The sequence below is a fragment of the Lonchura striata genome, chromosome 2 (assembly GCF_050655825.1).
Source record: "Lonchura striata isolate lonStrDom1 chromosome 2, ASM5065582v1, whole genome shotgun sequence".
Taxonomy (NCBI): Eukaryota; Metazoa; Chordata; class Aves; order Passeriformes; family Estrildidae; genus Lonchura; species Lonchura striata.
The window spans coordinates 154627683-154646847 of NC_140704.1; the positions used below are offsets into that span (position 1 = coordinate 154627683).

The following is a 19165-nucleotide window of genomic DNA, read 5'->3' on the forward strand; positions in this document are numbered from 1 at the left end:
AAAGCATTCAAAGGTCTCAGCACCCTCCAGTCACAACTGGAGCAGGGTCCGGGTGATGCCCAGCATTGTGTGGAGCCCAGTGAAATCAGGAAGTCTGGGCTCAGCTTGGCTGTGGAAGGAACCAGAAGCTCATTTTGCATCCTGTCAACTCAGTTTCTTGCTGAGGAGGGATCCTTAATTTTGCAACCTGTTCTGGGGCTGGGAGTGTTTCATTTCAGAGGAGATCTTCCTCTAAACCAGATTTACAACAGATTAAGTAGGAGTTCATGCTACCTTTCTTTTTCTTTTTTGAATCCAGGAAAACACATCTTCACCATACATGTTTGTCTGAAGGTATTGCTCAAGGGGAAGTTAAAAATTCAAAGTTTTACAGCCTTCATTAGGTCTAAAGCACAAATTTACCCTTGGCAGAACACACAGATGCAGCAAACCCATCCTGCCCTCCTCACCAGAAACTCAAAACTCCGCAGCCAAGGCATGACCAACTCACTCTTGCTAAAATTAATTAATGAAATTAAATTCCCAACATAAATAGTTGATGTGCTGGAATATAGGAAATAATCCTGCATTAGCCTTCAGGGATGAGCTGGTTGATTAATACATCTGTTTCTAATTTATATAAGCATCAGCATCTCCTCTTCACTCATCTGGCATTCAGGCAGGGCACTTACAGCATCTTTGAGATAATTCACGTGTGTGAATGTTGGTGTGGTCAGATCTTGAGTCAAGTCCTTGACGACTTGAACCTTTGTAGTTCCCTTTTCATTTTATCAGGTACATAAAAGTGCCTTCAAAGAAATTTCCCTCCCTAGCCAGTGGTTTGAATTAATTGTGGTGCACTTACCTCGGCAGCGAGCCTGGTGCTGTGCTGCAAATCAGAAATGACAAATAGCTGGCTCCTGCAAGGTGCTGAAGGCAACAGCTCCCTAACTGCTGTCCCTGATGTCCCAAACCCACAGCTGCAGTTATTTGGCCTAGTTTGGAGATGTGGTACAAAAAAAAAAGAAAAAAAAAAGAATTAAAAAAAAAAACATTTAAAAAAGAGCCAGAAATGCTTCTCAATGCTTCTCACCCCAGGAGGGGTTGTTAGGCTGAAGGAAGTGGAATGCTGAATCACACACACTTTGTTGTCAAGGTGCATGTGTTTGTAATCTGCTTCCATCACCAGCATGCCTGTGGCTCTTGGTTGGGAATCTTTTCCGTTTGTTGCCTGTTTGTTTTCTTTCAAGCTCCCTTTCAAGCCCCCGTTTCAAGTAGGCAGAGCTGAAGAAGATGTGCAGCACTCTACTGTTTTTAGGAGGGGCTCAGACTAGGCTGGCCCCTCGTTTGTTGGCCAGCATTGATGGGGATGATGGAGATATCTTCTCCCCCTCCCTTCCCCCCTTGGTCTTGTCTGTCTAGCACATAAAATCTTCAGGAAATTGGCAATTCTGTAAAGCCTGGCCTGGATTGCTGCTTTCCAGAGGTCACCCAGGGCAGTCTGTGACAGGGTGGGTCTCCCTCCCCTCTTCTCTCACTGCAGGTACATCCGCTCGGAGCGCTCCGTCATCCTCATCAACTTCTGCCTCTCCATCATCTCCTCCAACGCTCTTATCCTCATCGGACAGACCCAGACCCGGAATAAGGTAAGGAATCCACTGGGGCTTTGTTTATTTGTTTGCTTTCCCCCTGATTTAGCACTGAAATGATCCATTCAGGCAGCGCTTCCTCATTTTTCCTCCATCTGTTAATTAGCGACATGTCAAAGACACGGCTAAATGGCAGATTTCAATTTTCTCTTTCGCTCTCTCTTTGATAATTTGTCAGCATCCTCAGGGCTTTGATTAAAACCAATGTGATATTTTTGAATATCTGCCTAGAGTAGCTGGCACATGACACGGTGAAGAAGCGTGGTGATTTGCGAGGCTTTAACCATTTTATTTTCAAAAAAATTACAAAGACAGATTGAGAAAAGGCTTTAAAAAAAAAAAAAAAACCCAAACAAACAACCTCTCAGCTTTACATTTATGTCCCTGGCAGTTTTTATACTCTGAGCTGAAAGTACTTGGCAGATGTTAATGAATACAGGCACAAAACTGTCCAACCTTTTTTGGGGATGGGAAGCATTGCCAGATGTACCGTGAGCACTGCAGGGCCGCGAGGGACTCGGAGCAGATCCCAGAGTGATTCCAGCAGTTCAGGCAAGACCCAGTGTGGTTTTCCAAGCCATGAGCACTGGTTGCTCTCTTCCAAGACCCAGCTGGAGAGGTGTGTGTTGCCTCCATGACTTTTTTCCAGCTCAAGCACTTTCAGGTTCCCTGTTGACGTCTGGCATGACAAATCACTGCTCACCGTTACCATTTTCCTCTTGTAAATTTTCCCCTCTTCCAGAATGCTCTGACTATCATAACTCTGTTGAGCCAAAAAACGTGAGTCAAGACGCCTCCTCCACTCTTTCTGCTGCCAAAATCACAATCAGAAGTCAAAAATTAGTTATTGTTTAACAGGAACCAGTGACCAGCTGGGTTTTTTGAGCCCCTGCTTTGGCAGCATGAGCATGGTGTCACTGTTAGAAGCATATCAGGAATAAAATCTTCCCTGTGAGGATGGTGAGGCACTGGAACAGGTTGCCCAGAGCAATTGTGGGTGATCCAACACTGGAAGTGTTCAAGGCCAGGTTGGACAGAACTTTGAACAAAGAGAAATATTCCTGCCCATGGCAAGGGATTGGAATGAGATGGTTTTTACGGTCCCTCCCAAAACTCAACCCATCCTATGATTTTATTATTCCTGCAGAGAAGCTGAAGGATTTAGTGAATCAGAGGCTCATTTCTATGGAAAGCCCTTTGGGTTAGGGTTAAGTTGTTTTAAGAAAAGCTTTCCATATGCTGGAGCCCCGTCTGTGCAGAGAAGTGTGGAAACAAGCAGCCATCTCTGCTCCTGCTACAAAGTGCCCTTCAGAAGCTCCCTTCCCAAAGCAGAGTTGTCTTCCATTGCCAACGTGGTTGGCAAGAGCTGGAGAGAGGGAGACCCAAGTCCCTGTTTTCCTTGGTTGCGTTTTCTGCCACACCAAAGATGTGCTGGGAGCTTCTTTCCATGGGATGAAGCACTGAGGGATGCTCAACAGGACAAACCACAGCTGGACTCCCTCTTTGATGGTGGTTCTTCACCTCAGGACAGGAGCTGGATGTGTTCCTCCTCTCCCACCTCCTCCAGAGCACAGTTATGAACCCAGGTTCTCCCTGGTGGGTTTTTTGTCCCATGACTCTGGGAGTTCACTGTCGGAGCTGTTGGTGGGGATTCGAAGCTCCCAGCAGTGATGGCAGGAGGCAGATTAGATCTTTGCACATCCATATGCATGAAACCCCAGAAATAGAAAGGTTATTCTTGGATTTCCTCTCAGCCATCTAGTAAACAGTCTCTGGCAGGCAACAGAGAAAGAAAACTATGCAGAGGAGAGACGAAGGAGTGTAAATTAAGATTTTATTCACATTCAATTATCAATAATAGAGCACCTTAAAATGTTGGTGATTTATAATTGTGGCTTCTCTGGGAGATTTCTGCGGTATCGGCTTCCCTGGAAATGTCAAATTCTCCCTGGATTTCCATCCGTGTAACCTCAAAGGCGAGATTCCACGCCTGGATTTGCTAAGCTTTTTGAAGATGAAAGGCCTGGGAAAAGGCAAAAATAAAATTACAGTCAGCAATCCGGGGATACAAAGGAAAGGGATGCTGCAGGAAGAGGCCATGTCTCCGAGGCTTGTGCTGGAATCGAACAGATTTCTCCTCTTAAGGGGAAACAAGGGCTAATGGCCTTGACAGACTGACAGGCTCTGCTGGATCTTGGGACATCATATCCCTGTGCTTAGCCCTTCATGGGGATGTTTGGTTTTCCCCACAAGGAAGGGAGAACCTGCAGCAGAGGTTGCAGAAGCAAATATTTGCCTGCCTATCAGTTGGCCAAGTTCATTTGAGGCGATGAGTTCATCCTGGTCTAGCTGAGATGTGCATATTTCTCTTGTCTTCCCCTCGTCTCTTCTGCCCTTTCTGTCAAAGCTACTCATTGGAGAAAAAAAAAAAAAAAACAAACCCAAATGTATCTCTGTGGTGTAAAATTGTAGAGCAAAGCTTTTTCTCTCCCCGTTACAAGGAAGAACTGTGTTGGTTTGAAACAAAATCAAAAAGGCAATGTGAGCAGTGTTGTACCTGATATCAGTCAAAAAAGAAAAGGGTTATAAAATAGCCAGCTCTTCAAATCCATTCCAGAAAGCATTCTCTGTTTGTAGCTGTTTCATATAGGGATTGTAAGCTGATGAATAGGAACCATCCTTTTTTTAGGATTCTTGTAAAATGTGAAAATTGCTGGACATTATCATATTGAGCTGTGTTATTTGTACTGAACTGACATCCCAAATCCACCTTTAAGCAGAATACGGAGAGATTTGGTGTCAAATGCAAATCTGGACCAAAAAAAGACAGTTCCTATCTCAGAGAACACACGGTCTTGCTTTTATTCCCAGCCTCTGATAACGTCAGGTGGTGCCAGTGGATGAATCGAGAGCAAACCGATAAAATCATGATAAAAGCCACTCTGTGCATGAGAGCTCTGGCTTGAAAGATGCTGGTGGTTGAAAAAAAGAGAAAAAAGAGAAAGGTTCATTGACCGTAAAGCCAAGTCCACGTTTCCCCATATAACTCAAAGCAAAGAAATTCTTGATTATAAACCTCCCCCTCCCCCAAATGCCTGAAGCCTTTTTTTTTTTTTTTATCCATAGTCACTTTTAAAAATCTATTTGCTTTCCCTTCTTCACTGGAGTTTCTTCCCATCACTTTCTTCTCGAGTACATTGATTCACAGTTTTCAGCCCCCAGATGGGGGGAAAACTGGCTGAGTGAAACAGAGCGGCACCAATTTGCACCAGTGAAAGATTTGGCCTTGCTGAGTTAAAACAAAGACGAGCTTGTCAGCTTTCCAGTCCATCTCCCTGGCACTCTGGGATTGTTCTTCATAATGCATTTGCCAGTTCTTTCTCCAGTTTAATTTTAAATGGCTTAAGCTGCCTGCATTTCCCTTGTGAGATTTCCCCACCAAGTAGTAGAGCTCACCATTATAAAAATTTTTCTAATCTAGGGGGTTTTTCTTTTCTTTTTTTTTTTTTTTTTCCCTCCTGTCTGCTGGTAGTTACGTGCTCTTGGACAACTGTGCCCTCATGTTTGCAGTCCTTTCCCAGCCCCTGGTAGCTGAGGTTTCACCCAGCTCTCATGACTTAACTCTTTCACTCAGCCCTGGTTTTCTGGCAGGGGCACAATCCAAATTACCTTCCTCGGATTTCATTTCCATGCCTGGGCTGCCAGGGGCGTGGTGCTTTGCAAACCTTTTGAGATGACTTTAGTGCACTGTTTACTAACCACTCCATCCCTCCCCACCTTGTAAGGATCATGGCAATAGTTTGGACATTTTGGAAATTAAATATATCCTACTGAAGCCAAGAAAGCACCAGGATGGGATGTGTGCTCGGACTTCTAGTGGAAGGTATCCCTGTCAGCCTAGTCTGAGCCGCCCCTAAAAACAAAAAAAAGGGGAGGTTGTAATTAAATTATCTTTAAGATTCCTCCCCACTCAAACCATTCTACAATTCCAGAATTCCTCTGAGGCGTTAACCATGGCCTTATCCCAAAGCTCATACTTAAGAGCAGATGATTTCCACGTAGTACTTAAATTTAACGCTTTGGTCTTTACTAGGTCAAAGCTTGTGGAGGAGCCTTCCCCCTCTTAAACAGTATTTCCATGTCCTGATCTCCATGACTTTTCCTTCCAGAGCCTGGCTGGGGAGCGTCTCCCGCGCCTTCCTCTCTGCTCCCTGCTGCTCTCTCCGCCTGCCGCTCCTCTGACGTGTCCTTTCCTCCTCTCTCCAGGTGATCTGCACGCTGGTGGCGGCTTTCTTGCACTTCTTCTTCCTCTCCTCTTTCTGCTGGGTGCTGACCGAGGCCTGGCAGTCCTACATGGCCGTGACGGGCCGGTTACGGAACCGCATCATCCGCAAGCGCTTCTTGTGTCTCGGATGGGGTGAGGATCCGGGGGCTGCGGAGCAGAGAAGGGCCAGGCTGCAGGAGGGGCTGCTGCTCCTCAGGAGGCTTGGCAGAGGGTGTTTGGAACCCTTCCAGGGGTTTCAAGAAGGGCTGAAATTGTTAGAAATAGAGATCCATAAGTTGAACCTCCTGCCTGGTGCACCTGAAAATAGAGGAGACGAATTTAGGCTTCAGAGGGTGCACCAGGAGTGGTTTCTCCTGGGTCTTGTTTCTCGCTTTCTACTTTTCTCTCTGTCTCCCTCTGTGTTGGATGTGTTCTGTTGGTGCATGATACCAGCCAGGGGAATCGTGGCCTGGATCAGCAGGACCAGGGCAGTGATTGTCCCTCTGTGCTGGGCACTGCTGAGGCCACCCCTCCAATTGTGGGGTCTGTTTTGGACTCCTTCCTACAAGAAAGAGGTGCTGGAAAGTGTCCAGAGATGGCAGTGGAGCTGGAGAAGGGTCTGGAGCAGCAGGAGTGGTTGAGGGAGCTGTGGGGGCTCAGTCTGGAGAAAAGGAGGCTCAGGAGGGACCTTCTGACTCTGCACAGCTCCCTGACAGGAGGGTGCAAGCAGAGGGGGCCAGGCTCTGCTCCTAGGGAAAAGAAATAGAGCAAGAGGAAGCAGCTCCAGTTGCACCAGGGGAGGTTTAGATGGGATATTAGGGAGAATTTCATCACTGAAAGGGTGGCCAAGCATTGGAACGGGCTGCCCAGGGAAGTGGTGGAGTCACCATCCCTGGAAGCACTCAAAAACCCATGAAGAAGTGACATTTAGGGTCATGCTTTAGTGGTGGACCTGGTTGGACTTGATGATCCTCGAGGTCTTTTCAACCTCAATGATTTTATGGTTCTAAGATCCTGCAGAGCAACCTGGAGTGAAGCAAACTCTGAAATCCTGTCTCCATGGCAGCAGCGCCTTTCGGAGACAAATAAACTGCGAGACTGCTGCAGATGCTTGTAACTAATTTTTCTCCCTCTGCCTCTGCCGTATGTTTAATTTATTAGCCTTAAATGATGCATTCTGTAGTAGAAAACAAATACAAACCCATAAACCTGGGCTTTCAAAGCGATAACAAGGGTGTGTTTGAAAGGAGCAGCGGCACAAAAAGTTGCTGAGAAGTGAGGAGGCAAAGGAAAGAAAGGAGTGTGACTGAGCTCTATTAATGCCTCATTTTACTACTGAAGTCTCACAATTCACCCCAGGCAAGAGATTTCTGGTGCTTACCAAGCACCCTGATGTGATTTATTCTGGCACATCAAGAGCTGTCCTCGTTGCAGCGCCTTCATCCCTTTAAGTTTTCCCTCCTAAGCTTTTGCTTACAATAGAGAATAAATTGTGTTATTAAAACCCAGGGTTTGCGTGTTAGCAGAGGCAGAACCACAGTACCTGCAGAGGACAGGCTGCAGGAGCCTGGGTGTGCTCATGCGTGTGTTTATACCTCCTTGGTGACTCCAGCAACATCAGGGATATCAAATGTAACAGACTAATAGCTTTCCTAGGTAATAAAAAGGGATTTTTCCCCCCCCAATTTGTAAAAGCTGGGACAGATGGGCGTGTTAGCCAAGGGAATTTTGGATGAGCAACATTCGCATTTGTAGTCTGTGCAGATTAAAAAAAAAAATAAAAAATCCCCCTACATGTGTAGAAGCATAATTTGCACCGCTAGTAAAATGTAGTCAGCTCTGAGCTAGGATGCACTGCTGATAAATGATGCATAATAACCACTTGGAGTAGGTTAGGACAAGAAATGAAGAACACTCTTGCCTATTAAGGCGGCAAGGGAATTTTGGATATTTAGCATCCTGCTAGACTTCAGCTGTAGAGCTGGGATTAATGGCACTTGTAAGAGGAAAGAAGCCGAAAATATGTTTTAAAGAGCATAATCTGAAATAATTAGTGCAATTCACTTTGTCATGGGCTGGTTCTCCCCCCTTTCCCCTCTTTGCACATTTGCATTTCTCTAAGCCGTCGTTCGAGACGTCTTTGCCAAGTTCTCAGCTGCTCTCAGCTGTAGCTCATTGAAGATGCAGAGAATTTCAGCAGCAGGAAGGATTATTTTATATTTCTTTGGTCTCCTCCTGGAGGTGCAACTTTGCAATTCAATTTTTAAATTATTATTAGTAATAATTATTATTAATGATTCTTGTCCATGCTTGGACAATGCTCCCAAGTTCATGATGTGACTCTTTGGGTGATCCTGTGCAGGGTCAGGAGCTGGACTTGATGATCCTTGTGGGTCCTTCCAGTTCAGGATATTCTCCGGTTTAGAACAGACAGATAAATTGTTCCCTGGGAACAACTCAGTCATCATATTTAGCCCCAATAAAGAAGAAATATTTTTGTCAGGATTTTTATGACCCTGTTATAGTTTCCACAGCTGAATTTTTAATGCTGCCATAGCTCAGCCTCTGAGTGGGTCTTCAGCTGTTTATAACAAGAATGGCTCTTGGGAATTATTAGCAAACATCTTCTCTAGTGGAACATGATTAACACATGGCCTGATTCTCCTGTGACCTGGAAGTACAAAATTCTTTGAGAGAGGTTTTGAATGGCTTTACGTAGAAATGTGAGTGTTAAATTCCATTTGTGCAGAAAGCCCCCAAAGCCTTGCTGGTACTGCCTGTACCACACCAGGTGTATGGAACAGACCAGTTAGGAATAAATGTCTTGATAATAATAAAAAAATAGATTAAAATTTGATTTTTTGGTGGGGATTTTTTCAATCTAATCCCATCTAACTTTGCTTAGACTGGTGAGAGCTTTCCCAGGGCTGCACCTCTCATTATGATGCTCTTTGGCTTAACCACCATGACGTAGCTGCCACCTGTAGTAGCTGCTCCTTGTCCAGACCCATTCCCAGCCCAAACTGAGACTTTTGGAATGAGACAGTCCCTGGAACTGCCAAGTTCACAGCCCCACTCTGGATTTCTGCATAATTACCACGTCGGAGAGAAGCACTTTGTGAAGAACATGTTGCTATTTTTTGGCAGAGCCTTTGCCAAATTTCCTCTTTCCCAGGGTCTCCTGCACCAAGCTGTGTTCCTGGAAATGTCCCTTCCCCTGTGGTTTCTTCCCATGGGATGCTGTATTGATGGCACAGGAGGGATTGGAGCAGACAGGATTTATCCAGATGAGGTGTGAAGGAGGCTGAGTGAGAGGTGGTGAGGGAAAAAAGGAGAAAAAGAGGAATGGAAAGGAAAAAAAGAAAGAAAGGAAAGGAAAGGAAAGGAAAGGAAAGGAAAGGAAAGGAAAGGAAAGGAAAGGAAAGGAAAGGAAAGGAAAGGAAAGGAAAGGAAAGGAAAGGAAAGGAAAGGAAAGGGAAAAAAGAAAGGAAAAAGGAAGGGGAAGGGGAAGGAGAAAGGGAATGAGGAGGAGGAAGGGAAGGGAAGGGAAGGGAAGGGAAGGGAAGGGAAGGGAAGGGAAGGGAAGGGAAGGGAAGGGAAGGGAAGGGAAGGGAAGGGAAGGGAAGGGAAGGGAAGGGAAGGGAAGGGAAGGGAAGGGAAGGGAAGGGAAGGGAAGGGAAGGGAAGGGAAGGGAAGGGAAGGGAAGGGAAGGGAAGGGAAGGGAAGGGAAGGGAAGGGAAGGGAAGGGAAGGGAAGGGAAGGGGAGAAAGGAGAAAGGAGAAAGGAGAAAGGAGAAAGGAGACAGAAATTAGTATTAAAAGAGATACTTTTTAAACCCACTGCATGTTGGGCTTGGACTGATGAAATGTGACCTGTGCCTGGAAATCTCACATGGGAAGAGAAGCACTTCCCTGCAGGATAACCCTCAAGTGCTCCATATTCCAGCCAGCTTGGCCCTGTGGCTCCCAGCTGCTGCAGAGCCTCACTGTTAATCAGCCTTGGGATGATTGGTGTTGCTGAAGGACCCATCCCACAGGAATGTTGTTTGGAAGCTGTGCCTGCACATTCCTCGGATCTGCTGCAGTCACCTGCCGTGACCTCTGCAGCTCAGGAATTAGGGCCTTGTCAAGGGCCACTAATCCCAGCTGGCCACTGATCCTGCTGATTCTTAATGGGATTTTCCCATCTTTAGTGTTGAGACAGCTTAATTCCTCCTGCCACAAGGAGGAGGGGTATAAAAAGCCACATGGAGGCTTCCAGAGCTGATCTCCAGACATTTCTTTAGGGAAAGGGGAGAGCTGGACTTTGAACCTTCATAGATCGTGGAAGAGACCTGAAACTCTTTTTCATTGTTCAGAGAAATCTGTGCCATTGCAGATCTTGGGGGACATGTTTGGGATAGGGAAACTCAGTTTTAATTTCCTTTTCTGTCTCATTTGGGGCAGGTTTGAACCTGGGTTGTTCATCCTACACTGAGTGCAAAGAAAGCTCTTAATCTTTGGGTTCTTGGAGTTGGGTTGTTACTGAATATTCCAACTTCAGAGACACCATGAGGAATCCAAGAATAAAATAAATCAATTTTATGCATCTGAATCTGCTGAAAGACCCCCTCACAATTTTTGAGACCACAGCAGGGCTGGAGCTGATTGCAGCTCATGGTATTTGTTTAAGTAACAGAGGTACTTAAAGTTCTGTTTTTAGTTCTGAGGGTCCTGAGCTCAGTCTCTGCCCCAGAGCCAGGCTGAAATGGATGGTGCTGGAATAACTCCAAGAAAAATGGGGAATATTGAGTGGGAGAAGGGCTGCACATGTGATGAAATTACTGATTTCCTCCTGTTTCATTTCCACAGGGCTCCCTGCCTTGGTGGTTGCCATTTCTGTGGGATTTACTAAAGCCAAGGGATACGGCACCGTGAACTAGTGAGTAAAGGATTCCTTTTTTGCCCTCGTTTTATCCTGCATCCTTTTTGTCAAAACCCAGCCACTGACCCACAGGAGGCAGATTGGGAGCTAAATTTCCATGTGCAAGGCAATCCCTGCATCCCTGCCTCCTCAATCCATCATCTGACCAAGCTGACAAAGATTGTTCCTTTAAAAACAAGTTCATAGGGACTCATTAAGTTTAACTGTTGTATTTGTGACATCACCTTGATCTAAATAACTTTTACTCAGAGCTTTTTAATGTATTTTTTAAGGGGGAAAATGTGGAATATTTAAAGTTTAGGATGTTTAAAAATTAATACCAGCTTTTTTTTTAAATCTGTTTTTGTGCTTGACTGGCCTCACATTTTCAAAATCGCTCAGCTCAGTTTTAGGCAGCAGAATGAGCCCGACTTGTGCAAACCAAGGTTTTGACAGCAGCCTGTGTTTGCCTCTTTTCCAAATGCGACAGATTTTGTCTTTAGGAAGCATTTATGTGCTCATAATGGGGGAAGGAAAACAGGAAAGAAATAATGGAAGGGGTAAAAAAATGCATCACTCAGAGCTGAGCATTGGTACAACTTCAAATGAGAAAGGAAAAAAGAGAAAATACTTTTCCCCTCTGTTGTGAAAAACCTTAGAAATGTCATGCATAGTGACAGTTCAGGGATAATATTTTATGTAGCAATAAGTCAGGCTGTTTCCTACTGCATCCCATCATTTTCCAGAGCCTTCCTGGGCAGGGATTTGCAGCCCACACGGGCGATGTTTGGGACTGGAGCTGTTGATGTGGCCGGCAGCAGATGAGGCTCCGCTCGTCCCACTGAGGAAATGTCATGTGGAACCTCCTGCTCTCCCTCAATTCCCACCACATCCTGCACACCCACGGCCAAATGGTCCAGGGTTTGCATTTTAATTGCAGGGGAGAATGAAAGCAGCACAGCAGCGCTTTCTGTTTGCTTTGCAACCTGAATTCTTGTATGGCAGAGGGCTCAGGATTGTGGATTTCTCGAGTGCAAATCCATAGACAGAATTCCTGAAGCCTGTGCTGGCATCAGGATGCATTGGCTGTCCCACCTTCAGTGTGGAGAGGGACCCAGTGGTTGTTGTGTGACTCAGGAGAGGACAAAACACAGCCTGGTTTGCAGGAGCATCACCAAAATCCCAAATTCATTCTCTTTGGATTTTCCGTGGGTCAGCTGCTTCTGGCACTTTGCTCCAGGCACATCCATGAGAATAATTAATATGAACAAGCCTCAGGGAGATGGGAGGGAGGTCCTGGATATTTCTGATGCTCTTTTTTTTGTGTATGGGCTGGTGGGAATTGGTGCACTGAGCTTTGTGGCTCTGTCAAAAATGTGAAAGAGTTTTTTGGTCAACGTGGACCACACAGAATGCCTGGGAGGGGAAGGGAGGAACATGCAGGAAAGCATTCCCTGTTTTCTGCCCTGGAAAACAGCATCTTCCAGCCTGCAGACTGCAGCCAGGAGGGTGTCAGCATGGGACAAAACCCGCTGGGCTCCTGCTTTGCTCTCCAGCTGGCACAGGGTGAGGTGGCCAAGAGGCTGGGCTGACTCTCCAGCGTTCCCAGGGGTTGCCTGGTCACTCCAGCTCTCCTCCTCTTGCTGCCAATGCTCTGAGTCCTTCCAGCCCTAAAGACTCTGTCACTCCTTGCATCCAAGGGCTGGATATCCAGCCAGGGGATGGAGGGGGATCCCGTGCTCCCAGCTCTGCTGTCAGGGTGTTTGTCACTAGGATTGTGGTGGTGGGGCCTTCACAGCCCAGCAAGCCCAGTTTGATGAGTTTGGTTTCAGTGATCCTTGTGGGTCCTTTTCTGGGATATTCCATGGTTCTGTGGTCCCTCCTTTGCCTTCTTTCCACATTTCCCAGTGTGGGGTGAAGCTGGTGAGTCCCACCGAAGTCATGAGAAGGACAATGGTTCTCTCAAGCTCAGGGATCCCATCAGACACCCCCAACACTGCTGTCCTGTTGTAATTTCACACTTTGATACCTTCCAGTGCCTAAAAGACATACAAGAAGGCTGGAGAGGGACTTTTTCCAAGGGCATGTAGTGACAGAACAAGGGAAAATGGCTTTGAGCTGAAGGTTTACATTGGATATTGGGAAGAAATTCTTCCCTCTGAGGGTGCTGAGGCCCTTGCACAGTTTGCCCAGAGAAGCTGTGGCTGCCCCATCCCTGGAAGTGTCCAAAGCCAGCTTGGAGAGGGCCTGGAGCAACCTGGGATAGTGGAAGATGTCCCTGCCCATGATAGGGGCATTGGACAAGACAATCTTTGAGGTCTCTTCCAACCCAAACCACTCCACAGTTCTCTGAATTCCTGCTGGAATTGGCTTTACCAAGAGCCAGACTTAAACAGAGCTCACTTGCACTGAGTGGTGGGTTCATGAGCCCTGATGCTGAATAAAATGGAGCATCTCTGTCACGAGAGTTACATTTACACTTTTGTGCATTTTAAAACACGGAACAAATATTGCTTTGGGCCCACAGGGCAGGGCACTCGGACAGACTCCGGAGTGCATTCACACTTCACCCTCTTTTCCTGCTCAAAAAGGCTTAAAAGCTCTGTGGCACTGCTGTGTGGGGAGGCCCTTGGTTTTACCTCTCCTCCAGAGCAGAGTCAGCACTGCCCAGCAGCAATTTCAGAGCTGAACTCCAAAACTTGAGGTTTAGCTTGGATATTGGGAAGAAATTCTTCCCGGTGAGGGTGGGAAGGCCCTGGCACTGGCACTGGCTTTTCAGAGAAGCTGTGGCTGCCCCATCCCTGGAAGTGTCCAAGGCCAGGTTGGACAGAGTTTGGAGCACCCTGGGATGGTGGAAAATGTCCCTGTCCATTGCAGGCGGTTGGAACCAGGAGATCTTGAAGGTCCTTTCAGCCCAGTTTTGCCTCCAGTGGGCACTCATGGGGCATTTCAGGTGGGCACTGCAGACTTCCAAGGCCCAATGTTTCCAGCTTGCAGAAGGAAGGAAAAGCTTTAATCACATTTTTCCCTGAGAAGGAAGGGACAAGAACTGACAAGATAAACCACAAGGGACTTCTAAAAACCACACAGAGCCTTTTAAACCATCTTCCAAGATGCTTTAAAAGTCCCAAGAGCAGTGTGTGAGCTCCCTTAGTGGACATGAAGCCAAAGCAGGGCTCTGATAATTAGGTGAGCACAGAATTTAACACTCAACAGCCTTTGGGTTTTTTTCCTTATCCCACTCAGAGTGGTAAAAATACCCTGACATCCAACTACAGGACATGGTCATGAGGGCATTTTGGGGACAGCTCCAAGTGTTGAAGGCACTGCAGAGTTAATCTTGGTGTTAAAGACTCCCAGGGTGTGAAATGTGTGATGTGTCTTGAGGCTGGATCTTCAGGACGTGCCAAAGGTGGCCCAACCACACTGGCACAAACTCCATCAGGATTCCTTAGCAGGATTTAACTCAGTTTGGTTATGTTTTTTTTTTTATTGTACATGGGATGAAGCTTTTATCTAACAATGAAACACAGCTGAGCAGCAGGACAGACTCTGTCCCACCAAGAGTTGTCCCATCATCAAAGGCTTGGCCGTGTCTCCAGGCTCTAATGCAGAGAGATCAGAGCCTGTGGTAAGTTTAGGGAGCTTGCAGTATGTTTAATATTTACCATTTAGCTGGCCAGACTGCACTGAATCATGAGTTGAGGAGGGAGAGAGAGGTTCAGATTAAAAATTGAATATGTGCTGCAGGATTTGGAGTGTGTCTCTTGTTCTGTGAGTGGTGATTCCCAGCAGCCATTCTCTCAGCCTTTATTACTCAGGACATTCCAACAAGGGGATTTTTCCTTTCTCTTGTCTGAACTGCATTTGAAAGGACATTTTTCTGTTGTTTGGAGCATGCTGGGGCAGGGTAGAGGCTGCACTTCCAGTCTCAAAGAAAGTCTGAGGGGTACCAGAGGTCTAAAGGACCTGCCACTGATCACCTCCTTAGATTAGGCTGAGTGCCTGAATAATAACTCTGCTTTTAGCTGGTGCTCCAGGGACTGCCTCTGGACCTCTAAAGCTTCACAAACAAGCTCCTAAAGCTTGAAGTGAATAATTGAGGTTGTGCCACTGGTGCTGGGAGCTCACATCCTTCCCCACAAGAGAGCTCATCAGAACTTTTCTGAGAGCACAGCCTGCACACAGCAAATTTCTGGGGATCCTGGGGTGTCACTGCATCAGGGCTTTTGTGACCCACAGGTACCTCAGCAGGTCCTGGGTTAATCTCTGGATAAACACAGCCCTGATTCCCGACTGTAATCTCAGTTTTACAGAATGTTCTGTTGGTGCTGCCTAACCTTACACAGGACTGAGATGAGAGCTGGTGAAAAGGGCTCAGTGGCAGCCAGCCCTTCCCAGGACCAAGACAAAAGCCACCCCTCCCATCTGTGCCACAAAAAAAGTCACTAAAAGATCAGATGGTTTGCAAAAAATATTTTTGTTTTGTTTGGGTTTTTTTTTTGTGTTGAACACAAGAGCTGCTGTCAGTCAAGGAAACACTGCTTAGGAATTGTTAAACCATTCACTTCCTCCCTTCCAGTGATAATTTTATTTTAAAAATCACTGAAGAGATCCTTTGGAAAGTACGAGGGAACCTCTTAGCAAAATGCAAATATTTCTGTGCCTCGTAGGCACCAGGCTAAAAGCATCTCCACTGGGCTGGGGTTTGCTGTCAGTTCTGTCTCTCGGATATCCCTTCACCCTTTCCTTTCCCTTGGCCTCTGAGAGCCTCAGAGAGGCTTTGATGGGCGCTGTGGGAGGAGGTCAGGCAGTCAGGAGGGCTCAGGGCTGGGGCTGGGTGATGTGTGAGCTCAGCTGCACAATTCCTGGTGCTCCCGGGGGGAGCTGCCAGGGACCCGGCAGGAATGAGAACCCTCCCTGCCCCAAGTCCTCAGCGCTAATTGCAGTGCAGGACTGTCACATTTCTTCATCTGATCCACCAGCTGGAAAAAACATCTCAAAAATCAGGATGGAGCATTGGATGAAAAGGTTTGGACGAGGACTGGGATTTGGCAGCCCTTCTCTTGCATCCAGTCATTACAGAGCTCCAGAGCTTTATTTTTAATCCCCCGCTCCTCAGCTGATATTCATTTTATTATTACAGTTGCTCAGACAGCTTGTGACAGAGCAACTTGCTATCAGGAAGAAATCAGAATTGATTAAATTAGCACATTACAGATTTAATTTAGACATAAACAAGATTCAGACCTTGGAGAAAACCAGAATATCCTACTTTTAATTCTCAGTTTGTAATATTTCCATTTTTTTTGGGCTGAAAAATACTAACATTTTTTGCAACTGAGATTTAATTTGTAGAAAATATGAGGCTGATCAACAAAGCTGAAATGTTTCCAGGAAGGCTTCTTTTTTTTTCCCCTGGGAGCATCAGTTTGCTCCTGATGCAGGATGAAAGCATCTTGCTGAGGGCAGGGCAAGTGAATTACTGCAGGGTGAGCTGAGTTAAGAGCCTGGAGAAAGTTCCCTCTCCATTGTGGTTTCCTGCTCTTCTCCTGTGTGAGTGCACGGCTGTTTCCTGCTGAAACAGGATTACTCCATCCCACATTTTCTCCAGGGTTCTGCCCTATTAAGATGTGCAAACTTTCCCAGGGGCTGCTGACACACTCCAAATTCCCATCCTCTCCTGCCCTGGAGCACTTAGTTTGTGTGTCCATGCTCTGAATTATTGGATTCCCCACAAAAAAAAAAAAAAAAAAAAAAAAAAAAAAAAAAAAAAAAAAAAAGGAATTAAGGAATTTCAGCTCCAGTGCAGCTGTGGATGCTCACGGCTGTCACAGAGTCTGAGGAGTTTTTTTTTGTCCAAGCACCTGCTCAAGTAGGTGATCTAGGTGTCCCAGCACCTCCAGCTGACCCAGGGCTGTGCCCAGGTGGCTTTTGAATGTCTCTGAGGATGGAGGTTTCCCAAGTGCTCTGCTCATCCTTCGGCAGGGCTCAGTCACTCACGAGGGAAAAAGCGTTTCCTTCCTGACTTTACAGCCAAACACGAAAAACAGAAACTCAGAGAATGATTTGGGTTGGAAGGGACCTTCAAGGTCATCTCATTCCAACCCCCTGCCCTGGCAGGGACACCTTCCACTGTCCCAGGTTGCTCCAAGCCAAATCCAACCTGGCCTTGGACACTTCCAGGTTCTCAACCAAGAGGTCTCAAATGAGAGCTCCCTCAGTTTGGGAAGGCACCAGGCAGTTCAGGAGCCCAAATTCCACATCTGGTCAGTGCACAAGGGAGATGTCCTTCTCGGGTTATGTGGGTGTGAGGGAGAAGGGGTGAGCTGGTTTCCAGAAGAGGCACCACACACCTCACATTCAGCTTATTCCATAAGAAATTCCACTCAGGGAATGCTGTGAATTCCCACCTTGCTGCTGTCTTGTTGAATTTCCCCATGGAGGCAGTCTCAAAGGGAGAAAAGAAATGTCCTGCACCCCTGGAAGACACAGGGCCCAGCAAATGAGCAGAGGAAAATTTCCACTCTTTCCACTCTTCCTCCCATGTAAGTAGGACAAGAGCATCATCTTGCCAGCCAAATGCTGCAGCTGCTTCCAGGACCAGGTCTGAAACAGAGCACTCTCCTTAATTTTGCATGAATTCCCCTGTCAAATGTCATCCTGCGGGCAGGTCCCCAGGCAGAGGAGCCTTTATGCAAGTTCAGGAGAGATGGGAAACAAAACTATCTTGATTTAAAGTCTGAGAATTTATTTTTATTTTTATTTTTTCTTTTTGCCGTGGGGTGTCACCTCCCAGGCTGAACTCTGGCAGGCAGAGGGAAGAAGCCAACATGTGCCTGTTGGGGACATTTGCCACTGGGTCACTCTCTCTTCTCTCTTCATTTTCCAGCTGCTGGCTGTCATTGGAGGGAGGACTCCTCTACGCCTTCGTGGGACCGGCGGCTGCTGTCGTTTTGGTATTTAAGCTTGTCTGAAAGATTTTTTTTTTCTCCTCTATATCTTATAGCAATTTCCTTGTTCTTTCAACCCAAGGATGCCCCTCTTTATTTCCACTCATGTTTCAAAGAGCTTCCTCCTTCAGGAATAACAAGCAAAGCCAACAATTTGGGATGGGTTAGATTCCAAAATGTAATGTGCCTCAGCCTTCCCCCTCTGTCCTCACTGGAGCCCCCTAACATCTGATTAATGCTTTACCTTGGTTTTGCTGTGTCTGCATGGAAGTGCAGGATGATGGTGGAAAACTGACATTATCTCCTTCAGAAAATGCTGTTCCTGGTGGTTTTCAGACCAGGCTGTCCCTCACACCCAGCTTTTATTCCTGGCCCATCCCAGCCCAGCGCATGTGAGCAGGTTTCCTTGTTTGCAGGGGAAATTGAAATATTCAATTCAATGCTGAGGGGATCCCTTCTGACTCTAAAAATGTCAAGTTTGCTTTGAATTCAAAGAGATGGGCAGGGTTAAAATGGGCATTCCTAAACTCCAGCTCCTGCATGGGGAGTCTGTTCTTCTGTCCCATCACCCCTGGCTCCAGCACAGCCCCAACACCAACATTGCCCAGTTATTATCTGAGTTTAAGCTGTCACTCGAAGCGACATTCCTTCCCTGCTGCTGAGGGAAGAAACCTCAGCTGAAAGAATCTGAGAACGGCTGATCCTCCAGGAAATCCCTCCTGCAGCAATTTCTGATGGGTTTAAAGCCACATTTGAGCCCCCACACCTTTCTGCAGTTTCTCTCCAGCCCACTGTTTCATCCAATGGAGGAGCTTTATGCCCTCTGAGGCTCTGGAGAGTCCCACAGGAGTGGGGTTGTTGACACTGAAATTCCTTTTTCAGTTCAGGCTTTTGTTCGGTGCAGTGCCTGAGGGATGAAATGCCCCGCAGCAGGAGCTTACAGGAGAGTAAACTCCACAAAAGCTCGGGCTGCCTCTGTTCCCAGCGCTGCCACTGCACATCAAACCACCTTGGGGCCATCGTTTCATCACGGTGACAAAGAGAAAAGCCAGCAGTGGCCCCTCCTCTGCAAGAAATCAAAACTGGCATGAGCGGAGGTCTTTCTTGTGGGGCTGTGACACAGTGATTCGGAGGGAAGTGCCCAGAGTCACTCTGCTGCCTCAAACCACCTCGCTTTTGTCGTGCCAGCAACAAGGGAGGCGATCTTTCTCTTTTTACTCTTTTAAAGTGTGAGGAGAACACACGAGCCTGCTTCCATTTGGCAGCTCAGATTTCCCTTGCCATCAAGCAGAGGAAATGAGGTGTCCCCACAGAGGGGTCAGCAGCAGATATTTGGCAGTGGTGAATCATCTCTGGGGGTGCCTGGCCCTGATCAGCACCAAGAGAGAGGCCACACACCTCCTTTGGACTCCCTGACT

General features: G+C 46.8%; 1 protein-coding gene across 16 annotated transcripts in view; it reads left to right on the plus strand.

Annotated features, from left to right (window-relative positions):
• Nucleotides 1–19165, plus strand: part of ADGRB1 (adhesion G protein-coupled receptor B1) — a 283024-nt gene that overhangs the window by 220990 nt on the left and 42869 nt on the right. For all 16 annotated transcript variants that reach the window (XM_085572623.1, XM_085572625.1, XM_077781806.2 and 13 more), the window contains 4 exons: nucleotides 1523–1625; nucleotides 5895–6045; nucleotides 10743–10812; nucleotides 17687–17753. In XM_085572623.1, the coding sequence (XP_085428749.1) occupies nucleotides 1523–1625; nucleotides 5895–6045; nucleotides 10743–10812; nucleotides 17687–17753 (391 nt within the window). The remainder of the gene's footprint in view (nucleotides 1–1522; nucleotides 1626–5894; nucleotides 6046–10742; nucleotides 10813–17686; nucleotides 17754–19165) is intronic.